Here is a 25996-nt window from a genome sequence, read left to right on the forward strand (position 1 = left end):
TTTTGGTTGCATTTCCATATAATTCCATATATTTTGGGATTCTGTTAAAGAAAACGAAAGACAAGAATCTGGAAAACAGAGAAAAAGCAAAGACAAAGGAAGAAGAAACGATTCTGACAGAATAAATGAAACCATACGGGAGAAAAACTACGCACTCGAATAAGAATTTTTCAAAAAAAAGGCCATCACTCCTGCATGGATCCACTTTTTGTCTCTTAAATATCACTCACATTCTTTTTTTGGCCCACTTGGAGGAAGAGGGTCTGTTTTACTTTCTGAGCAGTTGGATAGGCATTTAAAGTATAGCTGCAAACAGTCTACCATCAAAGCACCTTTATGAGGTCAGCCTATGGGCAAGTAAAAGCTCTAAAACTTCTTCTACAGTCACCTGGTCCCCTGGGTAGGAAAGCATTAACTAGCAATCCATATCATTTGCACCACAGTGCTTCACAGTTGTTATGAGTTTTCTCTTCTGAAAAAGTGTCCTTATATGTACTATGTACAAGGATGTGGGTAAATTCCTTTCTGAAACAACTCCGCTCCTGATTCCAACCATTCCTAAACACCTGGGATCTCATTCATAAAACAGATTCATGAAAACCACCTATAACTACGTATTTACTTTTTAAAAAAGCAAACTAATAAATAAATAATTTACTTTAAAATGTTATAATCAGTGTTAACACAACTGATTGTCATGTTCATTATGTTGGGGGAGCTCTGGAACCACATATCTCCAAGTCTGCTGTGATCATTTGGTTGCTGCACATAGGGAGCACAAATAAAACAGAATGCACTGTTCTACAAAGAGCATTTAAGATAAAAATGAGGTAATCACCCCTATTCTTGTTTCAGTCTTCCTTCACATTGCTGTGTTCTCGTCTGTGCATATCTGTGCAAGTGTTGCAAAGATATTCTGTAATAAAATCTGGGGTTCTTTTTTTTTTTTTTTTTCAATCCCCATTTTTAGGGGGAACGCATTATTTTAAAAAATGTTGGTCAAATTCACTTTTAGATGATCTGAAATCAAATAATAAAATAATTGTATTAAATTATACTATATGCTATAGAAACACACGGGTTAACTTGCCTTTTTTTTTAATTGCAAAACATAAATACAAAATGACAATTTTATATGTCAAAATATTAAGTGCAAAAAAAATCCAAAAAGCCAGCAACTATCATGGGAGGCATTGCTATAGGACTATACATATCTCTAGCTGAAACTTGTTACATTAGAGCAACAGTTAAACTCCACATGACAGCAGATGAGGAGATCTGAGCTTCTTGGAATCAGCATCACATGGCCTCCTCTCACCATCCGCAGCATCCCAGAAATCTCTCCCCACAAAGAAAAGCAACCGCACGTCAGGAAATGAGTTGAGACACACAAGTTCAGACAGGACCTTTCAGTCTGTAACAGCTGTTTCAGTCTTATACACAAACAGACAGATACTGTCGTGTTGGTCTGGAGCTTCCCATGCAAGTAAGGCTAAAGTATGGGAGGAATGTGGTAAACACTGAGAAAGGAAGAGGCCCTGAAGCACCGTCAGTAATGACCCTACAGAGCAGAGGATGACGGGATGGCGAGCAGGATAAGAGTAATTATGTGGTTGTTTGTTGGTAATTTGCTGGTTGCTGTGTGACCTTAAGTGAGGAGGCCCCTGTAATTGGGCTCCCATTACAGTTATTACTATCAGAGTCAGGGAAACCTACATGAGGACTGTGTGCATTTGGAATTAAGCTCATATGGATTTGAAGAGAAGTTAGAGTTGGAATTTGAAAGCACATGTTATGCTAGTATGAAATATGCACGTTCAAATTTGACTTTCATTTTAGTTTCTCTTTTTTGCTTATGATAAAGGGTTTCCCCAAGCAGCACTCTGAAGACTGTTAGGGTTTGGCCACACCTGTAAGCCTCCACGCACAGCATAAATAAATTCTGTCTCACATCCTCCTAAGATCAAAACTTTTGATATTTCAGTCAGCTTGGGATTTTTCAAATCCTATAATTATCATAAACCAGGTGTAACCTTAGTTATTACACTTGTTTTTACTTTTGGTCTATTTAATTTTGTTACAATAAGAATTAATGTTGAATATTTAGTTTTTTAATCTTGTTTTATGACTTTGCACAGCTGAGTTTGTTATTCAGTTAATTACTTCAACATACCTCTATAATTAGGTATAGAGATATGTTCCCCTCGCCCCTGCGGGTGGTCTATCCTTCAAGCTCAGGTCCTCTACCAGAGGCCTGGGAGCTTGACCTTGTACAGTTCTAGGCATTTCAGGATCGAGGTGTGGGGCATTGAGTCATAGGCCTTCATCTAATCAGTCTGGGCAGTGCACAGGTTGGGTAGCCTAGTCTTGCACTTTCGGCTGACTGCTTGGTCTACCAGTAGCCAGTGTTTCGCTCCTCTGGTATTCCTGCCAATCCCTTTCTCTGCCCCGCTCATTTATTGAGCCATGTGCTTGTTCATCTTAGCCACTATGATACATGACAGGAGCATGACAGGAGCTGTGGTACTGAGGCAGGTTATTGGTCGGTAGTTGGATGGGACCGGCCCCTTCTGGGGGTCCTTGAGGATCAGGACTGTCCGGCCTTCTGTTAGCCATTCCAGATGTCTCTCGTCAACTAGCAGCTGGTTCATTTGTGCTGCCAGACGTGTGCAGAGTGCAGTCAGCTTCTTCAGCCAGTAGGCGTGACCCATGTCAGGGCCTGGTGCTGTCCAAATCTTTGGACTGTAGACCCTTTCTTGGATGTCTTACACTGTGGCTACTGAACCCGTTCAGGGAGGTTGCTGTGGTCTGCTCTCAGATCCACTAGCCACTGAGCATTGCTGTTATGGGTTTCGTCCTTCTCTCATATGCTCTTCCAGTATTGTTCCGTCTCCAGCCTTGGTACTCAGTGGTACTGAGAGTACACCTTGGCTGGTTCCATGGAGAACAGCTGGTTTACTCTCCTGCCTTCTATCTCTCTGGTGTACCTCTTCAAGCAGCTGGCCAAGGCTGTGAGCAGTTTCCGAAGGCCTCAGATATGGATAGCTTGCTATACTTGTTAGGCACCTTCTTTGCCGCAACTTTCTGCAGCTCCAATAGTTGGCTAACCTCCCTCCGTGCTACTTTGATCTTGGCCTCTAGTCTCCATGTTGCTCTTCAACTTGTTCACAAAAACTGTAACCATTAGAGAATCAGATATTCACAACCTCAGATGTGCCATTAAATACAGCAACTTTAACAACTGCTGATATTTACTTTTTCCTATTTATCTTTGAGTTCATTTCAGTAATGTTTTCCTCTAAATGATCAATGTGCCTTTTAAACCCACTCAACAAGGATTGCTTAAAGAAGTTAAAACATTAATTAATGCATCACATTTAAATATGATGAATCTCTCTTTATTGACAAACGACATACCACAGGCTTTTAAGGTGCTCATGATTAACCATTACTTAAAAAGCCCTTACATGGTCAGGCTGTCTTTCTAAATATAAATCAATTTATTTAATTAAAAACTTTCAGTCAGGATTAAGAGTGCATCATTGCACAGAAACAACACCAGTAAAGGTTGCAAGTGATCTTCTTATGGCCTCTGACTGTGAACTGATCTCTGTGCTTGTCCTGATACACCTCAGGGCACCATTTGATACCAGTGACCATTTTACTACAGACATTAGAACACACTTTGGTATTAAAGTAACTGCACTGCAGTGGATTGAGTCATATCTATCTGATAGACTCCGATTTGTGCATTTAAATTGTAAGCCTTCCTCAAATGTAAAAGTTAATCACAGAGTTCAATGTGCTCATCTCTAAATATTGTGTTATTTATTTCTAGGCTGGACTATTAAATTTCATTCTTATCAAGTTGCTCTATATGCTCCCTGAAAAGCCTTGATTCAAAATACATGACTGTTGGAGTTTGTTTCTAATATTACTGTTGTTGTGAATTCGGGTATATAAATAAAATTAGAAGAATAGAATTGAACTGTAACATAGATCAAACTATTTATTAATAAATTCCTAAAGAAGGAAAGACAGAAAGAGAGAGAGAGAGTGCAAGCACGAGAATGTCTTAAGGCAGAGAGAGCAGGTGACATGAAGGTGAGCGAGAAAAGAAGATCATTGTTAAAAGCTGCATACAGTAAAACAAGAAGAGATCAGTTAGTCAAGGGCGACCCCAAATCCCAGGCACTCAAATATATGGCCTTGGTAGATTAAACCAAGGGCATATATACTAGCAAATTTTTCACAACTAGTATGTGAAAAATCTTACATATGCTAGTTCTCTTAAAAACTGCTTTTAAAAAAATGTGTAAGTAAAAGAAAAACTAATCATTTGAGTCTTATGTCATTTAATAAATAACGGTAAACTAAAAAGTCATATTTGAAAGAAAATTGCTTATATTTTATTTGAATTTTTTCCTAGTCTAACTAGAAGCTTGATTCCAAAATATGACACAATGTTTGATTCTCTGTAGGTTTTCTCCATCTTGTTACAGAATCTGTTTAGCTAGCAGGTCCTTTGTGAATTGGCCCGAAAGCTGCATTCTGTGTGCACAATTGATACATGTTTGTTTTGCTCACCACACCAAACTCCAGAGTGCACTCAACACTCCTGTGACCCTTGACAAGAGTCTCAGGATGGTATTGGGTGCTCTGCAAATATTAGCAAAAAAAGTAGGGGACTGCTCTGCACACCAAAACAAGAACACACACACACACATACACACACACACACCACCACCACCACCACCACCCTTCCAGTGTAGTGCGGCTGTGGACCACCCAGACTGTCACACACACAGACATACGCATACACTGGCTCACTATTGTTCAGATGTCTGGAGTCGATCCAGGAAAGCAGGCCTCGCTCCACTCCACCTCCTTTGGAATAATTAGCACAAGGAATGGCCTTTGACCCACTGAGCAATAGGGAAGAACTGACCTTTGAGGAACACACAGGGGTACGATGTCCTGAATTGTACATGCCTCTCTGAAGATAAACAATAACTTGGGTTTTAAAGAAAGTGGTTAATTAGCTTCTGCAAAGTGAATGACTGATCTCCATTTAACTATATCAAAGAAGCTATTGGAATATTTTTAGTGAGAAGCTGAACTTTGAACAACTTGCTTCAGGACATCTTTGTTCAAAAGACAGCAGCAGTGTCAACGCCTTTATTTATGAGGGTTATCATAAACTGTTCTTCGCTGTCACTTTGTGGTGGTATGAGTCTGCTGGTATGTTTATGTTTTTAACTACACGCTCTCAGTTAAATAATGTTTGAATGAAATAACATAAGTTGTGAAAGTTTTAAGCTTCACATTTGAAACCTATTTAAATATTTAGGTTGGGTTCACCTTAAGTTGCACTTTCTATCACAGCTTGATAGTGTGGACATTTAAAAAAAAAAAAAAAAAAGGTAATAATATGGAATATGGAACTAGTTTATCAGTGGTGGATAAACCATTTTACTGGCAAAATGTATTTATTTTAAAAAAGCATGTGCTCAAGTGCTCTGGCTTAAAGATTCACCAGTTTGATTTTGCGTCATTTTATCAGCTGAGACCTGCAGTATGGTCAGTTTAAATCAGCTGACAGATTTTCTTTCAGTGCTTCACCAGCTGTGACAGTGACACAGAGTGACAGTGAGCAGACGGACGCTTTACGCAAAGAGCAGATAGCTGTTAGCCAACAGCCTGGGATACAGCGATTACCGCCGTCACTGCTCCACAACCTGGGCCACCAACTGTCACTATATTGAGCTACATCACACACAAGGCAAGGCGGCACGTGCCTAGTTACACATGCCAATCTTCAAAGACCTACAATAGCCCCCTCATTACATTCTTTACATTAAACCCAAACAGAGCATTTTTCATATATTGTACCATATGGATGGAGAACATGTAACATATTCTTTCATCCAAGGACAGCCATGTACTTGATTTCTTTTGATAAACACATATCTCCAACTCCTGTCCTCATCTGTGGTGCCGTCTGACCCAACCATTCTTCCCTGTATGAATGATATAAACATGGAGCAAGTCAGTGTTGGTAACGCTGACAGACCAAGTCAGCACCCACACATCCAGTTGCTAACTTTACTCTCCACTTCGCAAACCCCAATACAAACTAACCCCCACCATAGCCAGCACTCCCTGGCTCCCTCAATCCCATCATCCCTGCGTAGGGCCGGCTGCCCACAGGTCTCGTGCATGGCTGTGCCGTCTTAAAGGATCTCCCTACCGTTAATGCCACTTAAGCACAAAGCACTTCAGCTGTGGAAGGCTCAGTGCCGACAGTGCCTCCCTGTAGATCAAACATCACCATCCCACAGCCGGCTGTGTGCTGGCTGGCCCTTTTCCGGCTCAGCATGCTATGGCAAGCTGCTGGGACAGGAAGGGTGGGGGTTACTGTACCACAGCCTGCAATGACTGTAAGGGCTGTGGGAGTTTGCCAGCAGCAGAAAAAACAAGGGAAAGACTGAAAGTTAATGGGATTTGATGTGACCACACAGAGATCACACAGAGGTCCACCTGCTTCTTTTGACTGATGTATATGCACCTTTAGACATTTCTGGAAATCACGCTGGATGCTGATTTAAGAATATGATGGCTATGTAGTTCGTTGTGACAGCGTTACTTTTTGCTCACAGCAAATTCTGAGGTTTGTACTTCACTCCAGAGCCAAAAACATCTGACAGGAAAGGAAAGTAATGGAATGCAATCCTACTGTGGATCATGACTATTGCTCGGTCCCAGGACCTGCTGGTCTCGACATGGGAGTAAATGAAAACATAAAGTTAAAAGAAGAAAAAGTAGCTTACAGGAAAGAGATCTAGGAACTCAAAAATCAATCTACTTTGGATGACAAAGATTCACCAGATTCCATTCATTTCTACACAATGTCAGCTAATGCAGCCCAAGTAACTGGACATGTTACACAGAATATCAACTTAAAACAAATTTGAACAATATTATAAATACACTGTAATATTACGGCAGATTGAGCCAGATATCCGCGGACTGGATCATACCTCAGACTTAGGTGTTAAATATTACTGTATGACAGCTATCTAACTGACATACTGTGAACATGTCATACATGTGCACTGTTTTAAAACTAACAGCTTTCCAATGTTTGTGCCATTGCTGCTCTAATTCAGTACAGCGATAAACAGGAGGAACAACTGGCTGAGGTGGGAGAAGTGGACTGTCTGGAACAGCAAAGCAACTGTGTGGTTGCCAGTCACACAGGAGCGCCTGCAAGTCACCATAGCAACAGGAACTGCATCTCAGAGGTATATCTGTGTACTGATTTTCAGTCATTACATTTTGTTAAATTTGGTTCATAAACTGGTGACATGATATTTAGCGCCCTCCTTCAAACAATTAAAAATGCTGTGTTCAAATGAAATTAGTGATTACAACATGTGAAATCTTGTACGCTAGCACACAAATAAAAATTCTAAATCGTGAAGAGCTCAATAAATCAAAACCTAATGTTATAGCATTAGGAGCTTAATTTTAAAATGAATGTAGGTATTATTATATGTTGTTCCTCTCCCAAAGTGATTTTGAGCAGTTGGTCTATGACAAGCAGGTAAGACTACAGAATCACTATTCCTTCTATTAGTTCATAAAGCTGATTGTGTCCCCAGAATCAGATCTAAGGGTGCTGAGGGAGTTTTCAATTACTGTGATCCTGGTTCTCTGGAACAAGCTGTCTGCTGACCTGAGGTCAGTTACAACAGTGTCTATATTCAAAAACAGGCACGAAACCTTTTGAATCTCATAAGCCGACACTTATTTGCTAAGTGTGTATGTTATCTTGTACTTATTTGAAAAGTTTTTCCATTTTCATTATAAACCTAAATAGGTTTGTGTTGTCCGTGTTAAGCACATTAAACACACAGAGTTTGAGTATAATGAAATGTGCTATATAAATAAAATTGCCATTGCAATGAGGTGGTAAAATAATTGTCCTCAGGTAAGACAGCAATAGGCAAACTGTCCAGCTGCATGTCCATTAACCTGTCTTTTTGTTAGTGCCACTGTTTCCAACCCATACATCATAGCAGATCTGACTAACGTCTTATAAACCTTCCCTTTTCACACTTGCTGCTGTCTTTTTGTCACAAATCACCCCACGTCTCCACCCACTCTACCCTGGCTATACTCCCTTTTTCTTGGGTGGTTGACCCCAGGTATTTAAAGCCATCTGCTACCTCTCCTCCTTGCAGCTTCACCGTTACACCTTTTTCTCATTCACATGCATGCATTCTGGCTTGCTTCTGCTGATTTTTAATGCTGCTTTTTTCCCCCAACGTGACAGCTGCACCTTCAAACTCCAATTGTTTTGACTAATTTCAAAGGTTACTCAGTGTTCCTCTGTGTTTTCCGGTCTGACACTCTCTTACAGCATGATAAAGGACATATGGAAATCACTTCAGTTTGTCATCCAGTAAAAGTGAAATTAACTTCATTGACTGAATAAGAAATTTTAATGATACACAGCAAAAAAAGAGCAGCTGATCAGTTTTCTAATCTGTGTTATAGTAGCAGCAATTCCATTAACATCAAACATTAGGAGCAAACATAAAAATGTTTATTTACATATATATTACACATAACATTATGAGTACCGACGTGTGAAGTGAAAAACAATGATTATCTCTTCAACATGGCACCTGTTAGTGGGTGGAATATAATAATATGGAGGAAGTGAACATTTTGCCCTCAACGTTGACGTGTTAAAAGCAGGACAATGGACAAGTACAAGGTTTTCAGCAAGTTTGACAAGGTTCAAATTGTGATGGCTAGATGACATGTTTAGAGTGCCACCAAAATTGCAGCTCTTGTGGAGTGTACCCAGTCTGCAGTGGTCAGTATCTAATAAAAGTGGTCCAAGGAAGAAACAGTGGTGAACCAACAACAGGGTCCTGGGTGGCCAAAGGTCACTAATGTACGCAGGCAGTGAAGGCTGGATCTTGTGGTCCAGTCCAACAGATTGGCTACTGTAGCTGAAATTGCTGAAAAGGTTCATACTGGTTCTGGTAGAAAGGTGTCATATTACACAGTGCATCACAGTTTGTTGTGTATGGGGCTGCATAGCTGGAGACCAGTCAAGGCCTCCGTGCTGACCTCTGTCAACTGCCGGAAGTGCCTACAATGGGCATGTGAGCATCAAAACAGGACCACAGAGCAACAGAAGGCGTGGTCTGATGAATCATGTTTTGTACCACGACGTTGGCCGTCGTTGGGTGCGTTCATTGCTTACTTGAGGAACACATGGCACCAGGAAGCACTATGGAAAGAAAACAAGCCAGCGGAGGTACTGTGACACTTTGGGACAATGTTCTCCATTTCCATTCATTTAGCTGCACTACAGGCTGCATGATGTAACTTTCAAGATAAAGTTTGGGGCTTGGATGGATATTCACAGTGACTAGAGCTCATCAAAACTGTTGTGCAATTATTGTTACATGCTTGTCTTTATGAATTTGCCTCTGTATGTTGTTTATGTGAGCAAGCAGTTGTACAACTTGCTTCAAAAGTACGGAATCTTTAGTGTTTATGTAAAAAAAAAACACTTCCTGCCTTCCTGGCGCCTGCTCCTGACTTAGCCACAACATAGCCCCCCCCCCCCCCTTTACTGCTCAGGAAGACCGTCTGTGAGGTCATAGGGTTACAGTGTGTTTAGCAGAGGGACAGTCCACAGAGACTTAACTGAGCACTTCTGATAGAGCATGACGAATTATTCACAAGTTTAGATCCAATACTGCAAGCTGTGCTCAAACTTCCACAAACCAATCCATATTTACATTTTACCTTGGTATATAATAATAATCTTTCATTTCTATTTTATGCTTCTGTTTTCACAGCGGCAGTGAGGTTTGAAACTGTTGTGCATTACAACAATGAGCTGTGGAAAATGAAAACTCTTATATGGACATAAAACAAGATTCCAAGAAAGCAGAACAATGTTGAACCACCACTGAGTTCACAAAACAAGAAAATAATAATAATTTTAAAAAAGAGTTCATGTGGTTGACCGGTGAAAGGTAATGGGCGAGGCACAGCTGTTGATGGAATGGAGAGCAGACTTAATGAAATCAATCAGTTTACCAAAGAGGGGTTCCCCTCTTTTAGTCACTACACTGATGGCTTTCCAAATGGGGGGAATCTGTTTTGTGCTATTAATCTCTGATTGATCTGTGGACCAGCTCTTTGAACTAAAGAACAAAGGCTTCCTATTGGGTTACACAGGTCAAGATTAATGGTGCGTGAAATCAAGGCCTCAAAGCGGTAAACCAGGAGAAGACACTTATTATCCCTCGGGAAGATTGATGTTTCTCCAATACATATCTGTGTACAAAATTTCTATGGAATTTTGACATCCTTTTTTGTCTACAAATAATAGAAAATAATCAGATAAAAACTGAACTTCAACACAGAGTCCAAGGTTTAGGTTCCTCTGTTGTTGACTAAGCAAGAACGAAGGTTTTTCCTGCATATTTAGGGCACCTGACATTTACAACTTCAGTCATTAATCAGTACAGGAAGTATACAGTAATATTTCTGACAACACAATTTGCTCCTCACTTTCTGTTATCTGTGACCACTTTCTTCTGGGTCACAGACAACAGAGGAGAGACACTGACAAATGGATGGAGAACAACTGGACGTAGAAGAGGGAGGGAAACAGGAGTGCAGAGTGGAGAGAGAAGGGTGGACCCAGAGAGAAGGAAGCCACAAAAGAGACAATTTCAATTCAATTTATATAACACAAAATTGCAACTAAACAACCATCACTTCAAGGCTGTTTAAATTGTATATTGTATGGTAAAGTCCATGGTAATATTAGAATAAAACATTTGTCCCTAGCCACCAGTTTCAGACCAGTGTCACCTGCTCTGGTCCCAGCAATATAATTAACTAGACAGATACCCTAGAGACACGCACTGGTTTTCTTGAGTCACCAATGACCAGATTTTTGTCCTTGTAAGTAGTGTCCCAAATGTGAACATATCAGTGGTGTATTGGGCACTTCGGTTTCAGTCAATGCTTCCTTTCACCCAGCCAGGACTGGCTTCCCAGCTGCTTTTGAAAATCTGTACCAACTACAAGGGCCTAGCTACTTTTGCCTGTACCAACTACAAGGGCCTAGCTACCTAGAGGGTTATTTTGAAAGGTGTGGAGCTGTGTCTCCAATTACCTTAGCCTGGCCTCTAAATCTATAACCTGGCTACATTTATTACAAGTACCATTAATATTAAAGGAGACAGAGGAGTAACTAAACATTTGACAATCTGAGCAGGAACATGCTGGCGAGACAGTTGCTGCTGCAATGCTGCGGGTGTTTCGATTAGGATCTAAGCTAATAGCTATGCTAAGCAAGTGAATCCCTAAAGACAAAATGAGTGAGTATGTATATAATTTGCTGGGGACTTAAAATAAAGTGAGCACTATGTAAAAGTTAGCAATTTGTTTACCAAGCTACACAAATTTCACTACAGAAGTAAAGTGTTTCCTACCGCATCAGGAAACACTTTCAATATTGTAGCGCAGTTAGAGCACCACCAAGCTACATTAGCAACTAGAAAAAAAAAATAGTGTTTCTTCTTGCAGGCAGTAGAGTAGTCTGCAGTGTGTGGGCCTTCACCAACACCTGGTAGGGATTAGATGAAGGATTATGGGTGGGACTAAAGGAAAGACTCTATTGTTTTGGCAGGTTGCAGATTAGTGTTTGTGAGGAAGAAGGGTTTTTCCAAAACACTTGCTTTGAAGGTTCTATTTCTTAAATCCTAAAGACTTTCTTAACTTAGTAAAACCCAAATGAACAAACACACTCACACCTATATCTATATGTGGGACTTTAACTTGAGTTTTATGGGGTTTAAGTTATTTAGAAGAGAAAACCTTTGAAGTAGAAAATTAGGAGCAACTTTGCTTTTTGACATCGAGTGAAAAGGTAAAAAGAAAACAGTGACGTGACACTAGGGCTTGCTTATTGAGATCTTTCCCTTGAGTATTTAACTCTGGCAAGCTAAATCAAAGGGTGAAAAAAAAACGTGTATGGTGAGCTATAAAATTGTGTCCAACAGTTGCATTTCTGCTTTTATGCAGATGGTTTATTATACATGTGCAGCTGTTTTTTGATTAAACACTGTTTTGTGCAATAGGGGAAAGGCCTTAATGCAGGGCTGACAGCTAGTATGACAGTTAGGATTAAACTGCCTTATTATTCATCATTATTATTGTTGTTGTTGTTGTTGTTGTTGTATTTTTAGTCATTATGAATTGTCAGCCCGAGCTTTACATTATGTAAGGTTCCCCAACTTTGTGGATTTCTGTTTGCAGTATTAACCACATGAATCACATCCAGACCTCTTAAGAGAAAAGCTCTGACTGAGCAAGGATGTCTGTTTTCTTGGTTTGTTTTTCACCCTTATTTTTGTGTTAACCCACATTTATACTGTATGTAAGAGTATAGTGTAAGTGTAACAATGAACAGTAGCAAAAGTGGTGCATCAACAGCAGATTGAAAGGCAGGGAGATGCTCTTGAAATCCAGTGAGTAAATATAACGAGGATGGAAGGATAAGATAGGGTGAAAGGGATCAGAGGAGGAATGGAGTCAGGAGACACTATTGTCACGTACTGGGAAGTGGGCAACACAATGGTGCATTGTGGGAGTTGACACAGAGGCTCGAAAATGCTGAATAAAGAGCTTTGGCTTGGTGCTGTGTTGAAAGCACTAGAGTGTAAAAACAGGCCAGAAGCATCCATTCACAATAATAAAAAAAAACTTTTACTCTGTCCTATAAAATGCTTTAATTTTGTACTCTTAAATCTTATTGACTGATTTTGCTGCCACTAAGTAAGTGGAATTTTAAATAAAAGTACATACATTACGATTATTTTGTTAATCATTGATGCTAAACTCTTAGCTGCTTGTCAAGATTGCTAAAAAAATGTATTTTTCTTAAAAGTTTTAGTGTAATTTTGGGGGTATTTTTGAACATGTTTTCTACTGAGGATTTACATTTTGTACTGTAACCTTTTAGGTTGGGGCTTAAACATATGTGTTTATGTATAATCACACTACCACTGTATGTTTAAACCAAAAATGATTGCTATTATACAGGAAACATTTGGCCTTAAAATAATTACAGGTTGTTACTATAGTGAATTTCCCCCACAAAACGTATTCCATTAGCTTTGATAAGAACCCTGTTGTAAATGATGAAATTCTAATTTAAGTCATCCAGCCACTTCAGTTGAAAGGTTTAAGTTGTGCTTTTCATGTACTTGCTTGCACTGTTTTGTCATGCTTCATGTTAACTTTCACACACTGAATCAAAAGTGAAGCTTGACCCAGTGTGACAGGGAATGTGGGATGTCCTGGCATCTTCAGGCCCCGGCTGTGACAACAGGCTTAGAGAAAACACTATTAACCAGGAAAGGATTCTTGAGTCGTGAGCCAAACACATGACTAAAGAGACACATGGAGACCTGATGGGAAAGGAGTAGTGACACAGTTACCACATGAAGAGAGAGCATCACACTTTCAGGATCTGCTAAGCTGTCTGTCAGTCTCAAAGATAAAGACAACATGTGAGCTGTTTGCTTAAAAACTTAAAACAAAAAGCTTTTAATTACACTGGCAGTGTTAAAACTCTTTTCCTTTAACTTGTAATTAACAAAGTAATTAACTGCATAAGCATTGCTTCTACTATTCAGTTATGTCTGCCATATAAATAAAAAAAATATCACACTACCAAATCAGGAGTATCATAGACTGTGTTTTCTCTGGCGGTTAGTAGTTAGCTGGAATGGCAAAGGGTGAAACTACCAAAATAATTGTAGAAATACTGTGTGGTAAAACAATAGGGAAAAGATGAAGGAGGAGAGACCAAGTAAATCAAGAGTAAACCTTCGACAAGTATTCATTTGGATGGAGCTTCAGATTCAAAAGCAACATTTGGTTTCTTATATTTAAATGTAGCTCAGCCTACCTAGACGACTACAACTGGGTAACCGTCACAACTTTCTGTATTTGGCAGTGTTACAAGTACCAGCATGTACTCTGTTTGAGATTATCAATGGCAAGCTGGTAAGCATGTCTACCTGGCCCGTTAAGCTTCTTATGACATCTGTCAGCTAAAAGAAAGTGTTCCTGGAGTGCTGTAAATGACTAGTTTAGGGCTGCATGTGGGGATTCTTTTAAAAAAACTTCTTTTTTTTAAGTGAAGCAAAAGTCAGAAAAACCTGAACTAAAGTTATATATATAGAGACTTACATATCTAAATCTATATATTAATAATCTTTTGGTTGCTTGAGCACTACAGTTTGTGATGGGTATGGATCTTTGTTGTATTCCTTGATCTTTGAGTATTCTTCTGAAACACTGACAAAGTGCAGTGCTTTTCAATAGGTGTTTTTCCTCATCAAAAACATCAACACAGAGGTTGAAATATTGAATAGGAGGCTGAAACAGTCAATAAATGTTGTATTTTTAAATCATTTTTATTAGTTTAGACATATGAGACGAGAAAGGCAGGAAGAATAATCTACTACAGCTGACGCTAAGTGTTGTTTCACTGAGATCAAACTGACATCAGCAGAATACATCATGGTGGAAATAAACTGTTACACTTGGCTACAGCGTCACTGGTAGATATTGGCAGGTATTATAGACATTTCGGGCTAATGATTCATGCAGAGAAGCAATATTGCCCATTTATAGTAAGACTGTGTAAATTGAGTTTTGGCCCAGTCTGTGTTTGTCCCTTACATTGTGGTGTATCTAAAACAACCTGTAAAAGACTAAACACTAAACTCCTAATATGTTGTATGGACCATTCCTCACAAAGTGAATAACACAGCCAAAAAATTATTTTATTTAGTAGGTGTGTGTGTGTGTGAGAGAGTGAGAGAGAGCGAGAGAGAGAGAAGGGTTAATAGGATATGGCAGTCAGAGCTGCTACCCACAGCCCAGATGGCACTTCCCATAAATCTGTGTTCCTCTGCGCACGCACGCACGCACACGCACACACACACACACACACACACACACACACAAAGAGTTTGGAGCAAGTCGCTGCTTAAGTGTGCTCACTTGCAGATCCTCTACTGGAACTCCAGAACGACAAATAGTAAGTCAAAAGACAAAGTGGTTTCTCTTGAGACAGATTAAATGCACTCTGGAGGCTCACCAAGTCGGTTGAGGCAAAGCAGGAAGGATGCGTGTCCCACTAGAATGACCTTCAACCGACATGGCCCAGGAGCAATAACACCCCACGATGTCAGGAAGTCCACCACTTCCTTATCTGAGGAACTGAGACGACCTGTTCCCACATTGTGTCCCTTATTCCAAAGAAAAAAGGAACGGGGAAAAAAAAAAACGCTGAAACGGAGCCACATCGGAAGTCCAGCAGGATTTGTGGGAAGGGAGTACGAGAGATTTATATTCTGTTTTGTTTTATGGTTTTTTTTCTTTTAGTTTTCTGGGAAGTCAAAAAGAAAAAAGCTGAGTTTGAGATCAGTCTGATAAGGCAACTGTGAGTCTTCGTCTCAAATTATGATTCCTGTACTTTACAACTGTTGAAAAAAATCTTCCTTCGCACTACCAGAAAGTAGATATAACAAAATGATGTTAGTCCCGTGTTTTTACAGTTGTGCACACACAATATTGAGATTAAGGTTGCATTTGGAACTCATAGGTTTTTTTTAATAGATGAAAACAAACGTTCTAAGCTGAAATATTCCTTTAAAGTTTACTTCTTTTAATTTTGCATTATCAGCTATTTAAGAGAGCTGTTCGTCTTTTTAGCTGCACAATGTGTCTACAGACAGAAAAAAGAAGACAACTCCTGTTTAGCAGTTAAATTGAAAGTCTTAACCCAATCTGTGCAAATAGGAAGACTTAGGAAGTGCTTAAGACTTCATTATGTTTTTCTCTCAAAAACAGCCATAAGAGCTTTCATTATAATTGCATTATAAAAGCACTGTTGAAATAGTCACCTGTATTAAATATGGGATAAAAATATGTCATGTAAGCACAACTATTTAGGGTTCAATACACGCTGTGCCCAGGATACAGGAAGTCTGAGGAGAAACAAATTCCATTTTATTGGCAGACAAAGGAATGGAAAAGGCTGAACCTGCTGTCCGAGTTAGAGGCCTTGTGTACATGCATCTGCGCTTCTCGTAAGTGAAAAAGAGGAACAGGAAGGCTGAAAGACAGACAGAGAGAAACTTAGCTTAGGGATCAAATGACAACAAACAGATCTAACAGGGCTACAGGTCGCTTTGAACCTTCTCAGTGCGGAAGTAAACTTTTTTTTTTTTTCCTGAGCTCTCTTTTTTTCATTACGTTTCTTTTTTTTTTCCTTTTTGCCCCCCTTTCCACCGGAGATAAGCTTTAACATGCCAAGCCCTGTAAAAACAGGCCTAAGTGTTTAAGCTGAGACCATTCTGCAAAGGTATCCTAATTTGTGATGCTGCATCACGCTGCTGAAGTGTGTGGCACAGGGGGGAGATTCCTAGTTGTATGGCAGATATAGACTGCAAATACATATAGCCTTGTTTTAAAAGATGATGGCCCCAAAGGTTGAATTACTATTATAATCAAATTTTACTTGTGGCTTTATTTCCATCAATCCAATGTCTCTGTTGTGACCTCCAGCGTAAGCAACCACTTAAGATCACTTCTTTGCATATCTGTATTGCCAAGACATATTCCCAAATATTTGTGATTCCTTATAAATAAAATAATGAAAATAAACAATCAGTCAAGGTCAGTTCAGAGAATGTTTTCAACACTGTTTTTAAAAACATTTTTTTCATCTTCCTACCAGCAACATGTGTCCTCATTTTTAGATGCTGAACCAAAGGCAGTGATTAAGGGCTGTATAAGTGTCACATTATACAGTAAATGAAGTAGCAAGAATATCTTTCTGTACATGTGCATCTTAAATAAAGTACAATCAGTAACTGTTAAAGCCATATGCCGAGACCAGTGAGAGCCGATACTATACTGCAACTTAATAGGCGTGGGTGGAGGGCCCCCTTCTCCCCTGCAGTCTTTCTTCTTTTCTCTCTTTCCCCTCCTTTCTCTTTTTTTTCTGGCCTCCATTTATCACCTCATCCACCTAGCGTGGGTTACCATGGAATGTCTGAAAAGACAATCCCATGGTTTTTTTTTTTAGAAATGGTGTAGAAGCAGTAAAATAATAAGAGAAGTTGCTCAGTTGGGAGCTAAAGGTGTTTGGTTTCCAGCTTGTGCTGGGTTTGAGGCAACAAGCAGGTTTACTGGGTAAAATGATGGTACATGAAAAAAGGTTGGTGGCCAAGATTAGCATCTGAAAACAGAAGAGTTCTTATAACAGCAGGGCATATTAGAAAAGCAGTCCAAAAACAGAATTCTCTTCTTGGCAGACTTGAAAAACCTGTGAAACACAGGTTTTCACACATTTGATCTGTTAAACTGCAGGAGAATTTTAAGAACTTTGTTCAACTTTGAGTTTTATTGATGTTTTTCAATGTTAAAGAAAACAAGTGCAGTGAAAACTGTATGTTAAATGTTTCTTAATGTCAGCTTTCAGTGCTGTAAACCTAACGCCTCTGTTGTGCTGGGGTTGACAGTTTATCTCTTAAATCCCGCACAAATAAAGACACCAGCATTACAAGATATCCTCAAGGTAAAAGAGAACGTTTTTCTAGTCTTCTTTTGGGGATTTGGGTTGGCAGAACCTTAAAATGATAAAATCTGAAGGATAAAGATTTACATCCCCATTTTAAATTAGCTTTACATCCTTTGTTTCTTGACCGGTCACCGTATTTACAGCAGACAAAGACCAGCAGATAAGGCTCATTTAATAAAATAGTCAATACTGGTTTGACAAGTCCTTCAAATAGGCATCAGAGCATTGCTTCCGCAAATAATTCCATGGCTAATTAACCAAAGGACATATGCGTACACACACACACAATCATCATTCAGTAGTAAACTGTGACCGTGCAATTGCCTGGTGGCAAGTCCGGTTGTTAGAGCTCCTTCCTCAATATAAACAGGAAGCCCCTCCTCTAGGAAGCTATTAACATGTTATGGGATCATGTTCACAATGCACTAACAACACACACAGCACTTGTGCTCACTGTAAAGCAAGTTCTGTGTGCACTTAACGAGATCTAAGTGGAAGTGAAGGGGGAAACTGGTCATTAAATGTTTGCATGTGAGTCTCCTGCTTCAGTGCACAAAAGATTTTGTGACTGCGTTTGTTGGTTTGTGTTTTCACTTATACAAAGTAATGAGAGTTGCAGGCTGCGAGGGCAAATTTCAGCAAAGTGAAGTCATTTTCATCAGCCCTCTGGTTCACAGTTTAGAGTTACATTCAGTGTTAGGCATCTGTTTAAGACCTAATGCATTTCAAAGGAATCACCACTCAAGAACCACTTTCTTGCAGTTCAGGAGCTCTTGATCATATTTCACCGTCTTCATTTTCCATTTTTAGCTGTCATGGAACTGACATTATTTTAAGGGACTTAAACATTCATCTTCTTGATAAATCACACACTTTTCACAAATGTGTCAGTGAAGGAGATCGGTGAGTGTATAAATAGTGATTTTTACTGGTGAGTGCAAAAGGACATTTGAGAAATTTACAGGTGGCTAAGTACTGAGCAAAACTGGAAGATTTTTCATGTAGAAGTCATTTTACATCAGATTTCATCAGCACCTATGGTCATGAGTTTTGGGTAGTAAGTGGTTTCTTCATAATTTTTTCTTCTTTATAAACGTTAGCAACAGTTAAAAAGATCCTTTCAGCATTAGGATGGTAGATCGGAAGTACAGCAACAAATACTGAATGTGAGCGTGTTCAGTCTTCTACTGTTTTCAGTGGTTTGAGTGTTTACTTCAACTTTCTATATTTGTACCTCACCCGTTTATGCTGTTTATCATTTTTAATATTACAATAGAAAACAACAGGATTTCGACCACTGCAACACTTCACTGTGCTTCAGGTAAAGTGGACCTGGGTTTCTCAGCAGCCTGAACCGCGTTATGTAACTGGGAAGGAGAACAGGGAGCAGGAGGATGAACACCAATGAAGCCAGAGAGGAAGCCAAGGATGTGGTGGAGGGAGCAAATGGCAGCCTCTGATAGCTCCCTCTTTGTGTGGCTTTTTTTTTTTTACTGCTTCCTCCCGTCCCAGCCGCATCGCTCACCGCATGGCCTCCGCTGGAACAACATAAACAGCTAGAGACCATAGACTGGGCGAGAGCAAGCCAGAACATTTCAGGCACAGAGCCACATGGAAACAAATTACAGGAAGGGCTTTACCACATTTATGCACAGTAGCTGAACTGAAAGTAAATGATTTTTCAGATAGAAGGTTGAACTTGATTAATTATGAGTATATTAATTCAAAACTGTCAATAGTAAGAAAATACTAATATAAAATCTTACTGGCTACACATAACCTGGGGACACATAAGTGCTCCTTAATATTTGGCAGTAATGTGAATGCATATAGTTGACGAGCCGGAAAGTTCTTAAGTGACATACCTTTTGAATAGTATGACTGTATAGTCTATAGCTGGTAAATATATATTTTAGTCAAGCTGTTAAAGATGTCCTGTGAAATTATACATTAATCCACCAATAGGCCAAATATCCCAGCTTTCCACTAACAATTGAATGCACCATGCATTTGAGGACTTGTTGCGCTAAGACAGTAAAGAATCAGCACAAATGTATCATCCATAGATACATATCAAGTGCACCTTCATTTCATGATGAAAACGTGAAAGTGAAACAATCAGTTTCTTTGACACATTTAAAATGTGCATCTAAACATTTATAGACTTTTATTTGCCTACGGAAAACGGTTTAACACAAATCCCAACTGCTGGATATTTGAGTGGAGATTTAATTCAAAATTGAGCACATGTCATATTTTGGTCATCTCAGTTTTCATTTTTGACCATTTTGAGGTTCTCTCAGTACAAGGCTGTCTCCTTTTGTCTGGATACAGTAAGTAATAACCAATTAGCTATTTATTCATAAAAGTTACATTTATATTACATGTATTTTAGGAAAAATGCACACAGCTTGGGATTTAAAATGGCAAAGCATAGCATTTACAATCAAAACAGATGTTATTCTTGAAGCAGTGAACTGCTAAAAACACCTGCAAATGAACAAGTAAACACACACAGGCAGAGGTCATATAGCAGACAAGGACTCTTTGTTTTTTTAAATATAGCTGCAGCTCTTTGAATGTGCAATCCACATAAACAAACACACACACACGTACATACATACATGGAACGCTTAGCTGTGCAGCTGGATGTCTTTAAGAAGTACCGAAAGGCATGGAAAAACTATGTTGGTACTACACACGCACAAGCACGCAGACACACAAACTCACTGCAACCACTGACCAATCCTGACTGACCCATCGACCTATGAGAAAGACCACCATGGAGGGCATTTAAATTGACACACACATACACATCTGGCAGTCTGGGGACTTAGCAGAACAACACACTTCATGTCTTTGTGTTGCTGTCTGAGGCAAAGTTGTCTTCAAGTGGAATGAACAGGAGATTCATCTGTCCCTTCGCTCTCTGTCCTCCGCCTCGTTCTAGATGCTCGCAGGTCTTTCAGAATCTGAGACTGATGGCTTAGACACTCCTTCAACTTGTCCTCAGTCAGGGTGAGACGCTCTTCCAGCACTGAAACAGTCTGCATGAGGTGAAGCGGTGGGGGTGGGAAAGCATGATAATTACAGAGAAGTCATAGAATAATTATACATGTAGAAACTAAGCAGAGCAAAGTTCAGTCTGAAATCAATCCTTTCCCAATGTAGAAAAAAAAATAAAATAAAAAAACCCCCCACAAAAGTAAATGACAAATAGTCATGGCTTTCAAATTATCATTATTATCATCATTATTATTATTCATTTTGGCCTTGATGCATGAGATAGTCGAGATAGTAGAGAAGGCAGAAGTGATTTAAAATTAAATATTTATATTACAAAGATTATTTGATAGTTCATTAGGTGTCAGTTTCTGGGAATCAGAAAATGCACCAAATATTTCTTATAGATGATAATGTCTGTGAAACAAAGTACATACAGCAGCACATTTTTTATTTCTGGAGCCAATTTTCTCATAAAACTGCAGAAGTGAAAATGTGTTCAATTTTTTTCTTCTCTGTCCGCAAATGTCATAAAACATAAAATGAGATAATGTCTCTGTTCATCTAATGGTGACACTTCTCAAACAGACGAAGAAGTGGGCAGGCAAATCAAATCTTCTCGCTCCACCGTTTGCTTTTCTTTACCTTTTATGAGACTTGTGCACACGTGGAGGCTCTCAATGTCTTTTTGCTTCTTCAGTAAGAACAGAACATAGCAATGTTGAATAGTAAACAACCTGATGCTGGGCTTAAACACTTCAGAGGGAAAAATTGTCCTCCTTCAATGTTTTTCACTGCTGTCGATATTGTGAGTTGACACATATAAGCTTTACCTGATAACTGACCTGTGTGAGAATATCCAGCTGTTGAACAATGTGCCGCAGGGTAGAGCTCACACTTGATGGATGACCAGAGAGAACTTCCAGTGGGTGTGTCTGCACCATCTCTACTTCTTCCTCTCGTCTTCCTTTTCCTTCTTTTCTGTCAGCCCTCGTTTCATTCTCAGCAGTCGATTCTGCCCTACTTGCACTCCCACCCTCGATCCATCCGTCCAGTCTTGAATTGGCAACATGACACGCTGGCAAACCGTTATAGTGGTGACTGTTAGCAGCAGCAGACTGCATGGGTGTCAAGCGGGGCCAACTGTTTAAGAGCTGGAGATGAAAGCAGGAGAAAACGCAAACTGTGTGGATATTGTTTTTGCTCCATTTGTGTTCCAAATGCACTGTATCACACGAGAAACCCATATTAAATCAAATCACTCATTGTGACTCTCTGACATTTAATTGAGAACAGGCCACTGAAAACAAAGAACTCTTAAAAAATACAAGGTGTTTCCAAGTGCTTGCTTCAGCATCGTGGTGGAAATGCAAAGGAGTCAGAAAGAACTAGAAAACAGTTGAAGAAACATCTGAATGACGTTAAATGTCAAACTGTTAAAGGAATTAAAGTTTCAGTTTGCAGTGAAATGACTGATTAAGTCCCTTTTATTTTTAAGTCTGACATGCAAGCTGAAATCTACTTGATAAAAAAAAAAAAAAGTTCAGGCTGAAATGAAAGTCTTGAAAAATACAGGTTGGGCCTCCTGGAACTAATTTCATGTGGGAAATTTATTTTTAAGTTGAGAGTTGTTAAGATACCTTTGTATCACTCAATCCTCATAGTAACAATAAAGTTCAACGAGACCAACGTTTGTGGTACAGGGGACGGTTTAACATTAATTATAGTGGGCCGTATCTGGGATGCATCAGTGCACTCAAAGAATACTATAAATCATGTCAGAATTACATTCTCTCCCATCATTTGACATCATACACAACGTGCCAAAAGGAGTGCTCTTTCAAGCAAATTAACATTTGGTCTTCGTTAGTCTTGGCAACCCATGGAGCAGCTTTTTCCCCCTTTATTTTTGTCTTTTCCAAACACTGTTAGTACCTGGCATCTCCTTAATGACGCTGCACTCATGGCAAAAATCGACTGGAATATGAATCGAAGTATTGGATGTTACCAAAGTATCAACTGGAGTTTAATTGTAACTACTTTTTGAACTTAAAGTTGATTATAAAACAGCTATGCCAGTACATTACCCTGTTTGAAATATACATGTATCAAACAGTGACAGAAAGAATACATCAGAGGTTTTCATGATCCTGGATGATATGCAATCATAATACACAACACTATGCAGAGATGGCCAACATGCTTCCTATCTCACTGTTCTGTGAGTGAAGTAGGCCTTGAGCCTGTTGCAACTTGGCAGACTGAAGTAGGTGGATGACTCACACTACTGGATTACTGAGTGAAAGGCAGATTTTGTGACCGCCTGACTACCTTGCTAGCTAAAGACAAGTCCATAGGCTGTTTGCACTGAAGAGCTACAGACAAAGAGCAAAGCAGAAAAAAAAAAAAAACTATTTTGTTTTTAATGTGACCTTTGTTTTTGTATGTAATGTAATTTTTTTCCCTTTCACAAGAAGAACATAACAAGGGAAAATGAACAATGAGAGAGAAAAAGAAGGGGCGGCTCATTATATTCAGTGTAATCAGAGTCAGAGACTGCATTCATTACAGCAGAGGCATTTAACACAGTAGCTATACAGCAGAGAAATATCTATTCTAAAGAACCAATCACTGCTCAAGGACAACTATCCCAACTTTTAGGAGGTATGGGTTCAAACTAACATTTTTTAGTTTTCAAACTAAAGCGAAATAATTCCACAAACAGATTTAATAAACTTTTGCTTAAAAACCACCTTAGCTCCGTAACCTCTTTCCAAACATTACTGTCATTCTGCAGATCACATGCCTTAAGGGGTTAGCAGTGACATTTAGTAACATCAAGTGATGATAGGAAAAATAGCCCCTGGTGACATGAAGTGGGCAGGTCCCAAGTTACAAAATTCAGACGCAAACAACGGAAGCAACTACCAATGAGAGCGAAGAATATTGTTAAGTTGCCCCGAAACAATGAGCTATCGGGGGCAAACAAATTGTTTCCAGTTTGGATCATGATTCCATTATTTTTCAATAAATCAACTAATTTTAAATAAAATGTCCATATCTCAATCCATATTCTGAATCACTTATCTAGTTCAAGGTCACAAGGGGAATGAAGCCTATCCTACAAGTCATAAAGAAGAGGCTGATGATACACCGTCAACAAGTTGACAGGGCTTTAAAAAAACCCAAACGTTTATTCAACGACTTAATCTACAGCAGTGGCATCTTAAAACTGTTTAGTCTTGACAACCAACAGTTTTGGCTAAATAAATATATGAACTGACTTGTTGCTGGTCCCAAAAATCATTTTGTAGAATGGATATTGCTTAGCCAGTCGCTTTATGATAAAAGAAAATCAATAATCCAGACAAAATTATGACAAGTTAGGTTGTAGCCAATAATAATGTCATGCATGGGTTGCACCAAAGAGAACATAAGGACGGGGACGGGGGAGGCAAGGGGATAAATGAGAGATGTTTTAGGAAGATCAAGACAGGCAGGAAGAGGAGGGTTAAGAGGAGGAGGATGTCACACATTCCTAGCCTAATGCATGGAGCAATCGATTCCGGCTTACTTCCTGCATACTGTCCTCACTTCAAAGAGAGTAGTGGGCAGGCAGGAGAGGGTGGAGGGAAGAGAGGACGAGTAAAGAAAAGAGAGGGTGGGTTGCGATCGACTGCTGGGAGGAGGTGAACATAGCTGTCAGTGTGTGGATGGTAAGTCTCGTGGAATCTTAAACACCTTTTCACTCCTCGTTGAGACATCTTGTCAACATATGCTCAGCTCATTTACAGTTAACATCCCTCCACCCCCTCACCCACCAGGCAGTTTGGATACAATTAACGTATAGCAGGCAACATTTAACTGTAGTTCGCCTGTGTGTCAGTCAACACACACACACACACACACACACACACACACGCACACACGCACACGCACACAGGAGATTGCTTCTAACTATAATTTGTTAGAAGCATGTTAAAAGGTGGTGCACAGCATTATCAAGTATCTAAAAGATATACAAAATCAAGGAAACATGGATTGTTTAATGTAAATGGGTAAGTGGAGCTAAAAACTCACAATTTACAATAAGGATAATTTCAGAGATTAAATCATGTCTGCTACGCTGTGCGGTCATGGCAGGAATGTTGCAAAAGTTCTGCTGGCAGTGTTTTCTGTTTGATAGGAGTAGCTGGTTGGGTTTGGTTGGTCGAGCCAAGCAGCGCAGAGGAAAAACTAGACACTATGATAATGAGGTGGCAGACTGTGTGAGCTGAGTGTGCTCAAGTGTCAATAGGAAGGCAAGAATATCAACACAGCCTGTACTCAAAGTACATGTGCTTGCCCAATCTATGAAGTGCTTCCTAATTTGGCCAGTTTACTCCACAGGTAATGAGATGCAATATGAAAGACACAAATGTGAGTGTCTAATGGCAAACCAGCACTATTAAATGCTAATCACTGATTATTCAAAGATATTGTTGATAACTTGACTGCAGCAGATTTACTTAAAAAGGGAAGTTCATTAGAACCACAATCCAGATTCAAATGCTGATGGCAGCTGTGATGTTTACGATCAAAAGGATCCCCAGGAGAAAACAGATCGCAAATAGCCTCACCTCCGCTTCTAAATCAAATCACAGATGTCTGATCAAAAACATTATTTCCATGAGCACCAGAATTAGCTGCACTCTCTATTGTTGGCAGGAAACCTCAGGCATTGTGACCCTTGTATAACAAGCCATTTCATCTTAATTGAAGGGCCTCTCTGATGTTCCTTCCCTTACCACTTGTGAAGCCACAAGCGCATCTTCAAAACCTGCCTGATGTTTATTAATTAACATGGAAAATCCTCCCTGTGAAGTAGGCAAAGGGTTCTCCAAAGCAGCACTGTAATTGTTTTACCAATATTCAATCCACCAGGCAGTTTCATAATAGCTGGAAAAGCACTGGCTAACCTCTTCCTCATTAAGGCTCACTGCTGCACTGTCATCACACAGATGCAGGCATTTACACCTGCTGTTAAGGCGCAAGAAGCCGCAGCAGTATTCTCCTAAACGTTAAGTGCCGCCACTCAGATAATATCGCAGCAAACGCGCTGATAAAGAGGAGAAGTCAAAACCGGAAGCCAAGAATTTGAAAACCTGAGTTTTTTGGAAAGAACTTTGGAAAAACAAAACAAAAAAAATACTTGACAAACAGTTGCAACATCTCCCTCTGTGTCTGTCTCTAAAATTGTGGTTAAAAACTGGCATAATCTTACACCTGTGTCTTCAATCC

At 39.5% G+C, this 25996-nt stretch overlaps 1 protein-coding gene across 3 annotated transcripts in view; it reads right to left on the reverse strand.

The window, feature by feature from the left end:
- Positions 1–19924: 19924 nt before the first annotated feature.
- Positions 19925–25996, reverse strand: part of poc1b (POC1 centriolar protein B) — a 35661-nt gene continuing 29589 nt past the window's right edge. For all 3 annotated transcript variants that reach the window (XM_039614295.1, XM_039614294.1, XM_031736251.2), the window contains exons 11-12: positions 21562–21870; positions 19925–20760 (exon numbers count right to left, since the gene is read on the reverse strand). In XM_039614295.1, the coding sequence (XP_039470229.1) occupies positions 20602–20760; positions 21562–21870 (468 nt within the window). In that variant the 3' untranslated portion in view covers positions 19925–20601. The remainder of the gene's footprint in view (positions 20761–21561; positions 21871–25996) is intronic.

The sequence above is a fragment of the Oreochromis aureus genome, linkage group 7 (assembly GCF_013358895.1).
Source record: "Oreochromis aureus strain Israel breed Guangdong linkage group 7, ZZ_aureus, whole genome shotgun sequence".
NCBI classification, from domain to species: domain Eukaryota; kingdom Metazoa; phylum Chordata; class Actinopteri; order Cichliformes; family Cichlidae; genus Oreochromis; species Oreochromis aureus.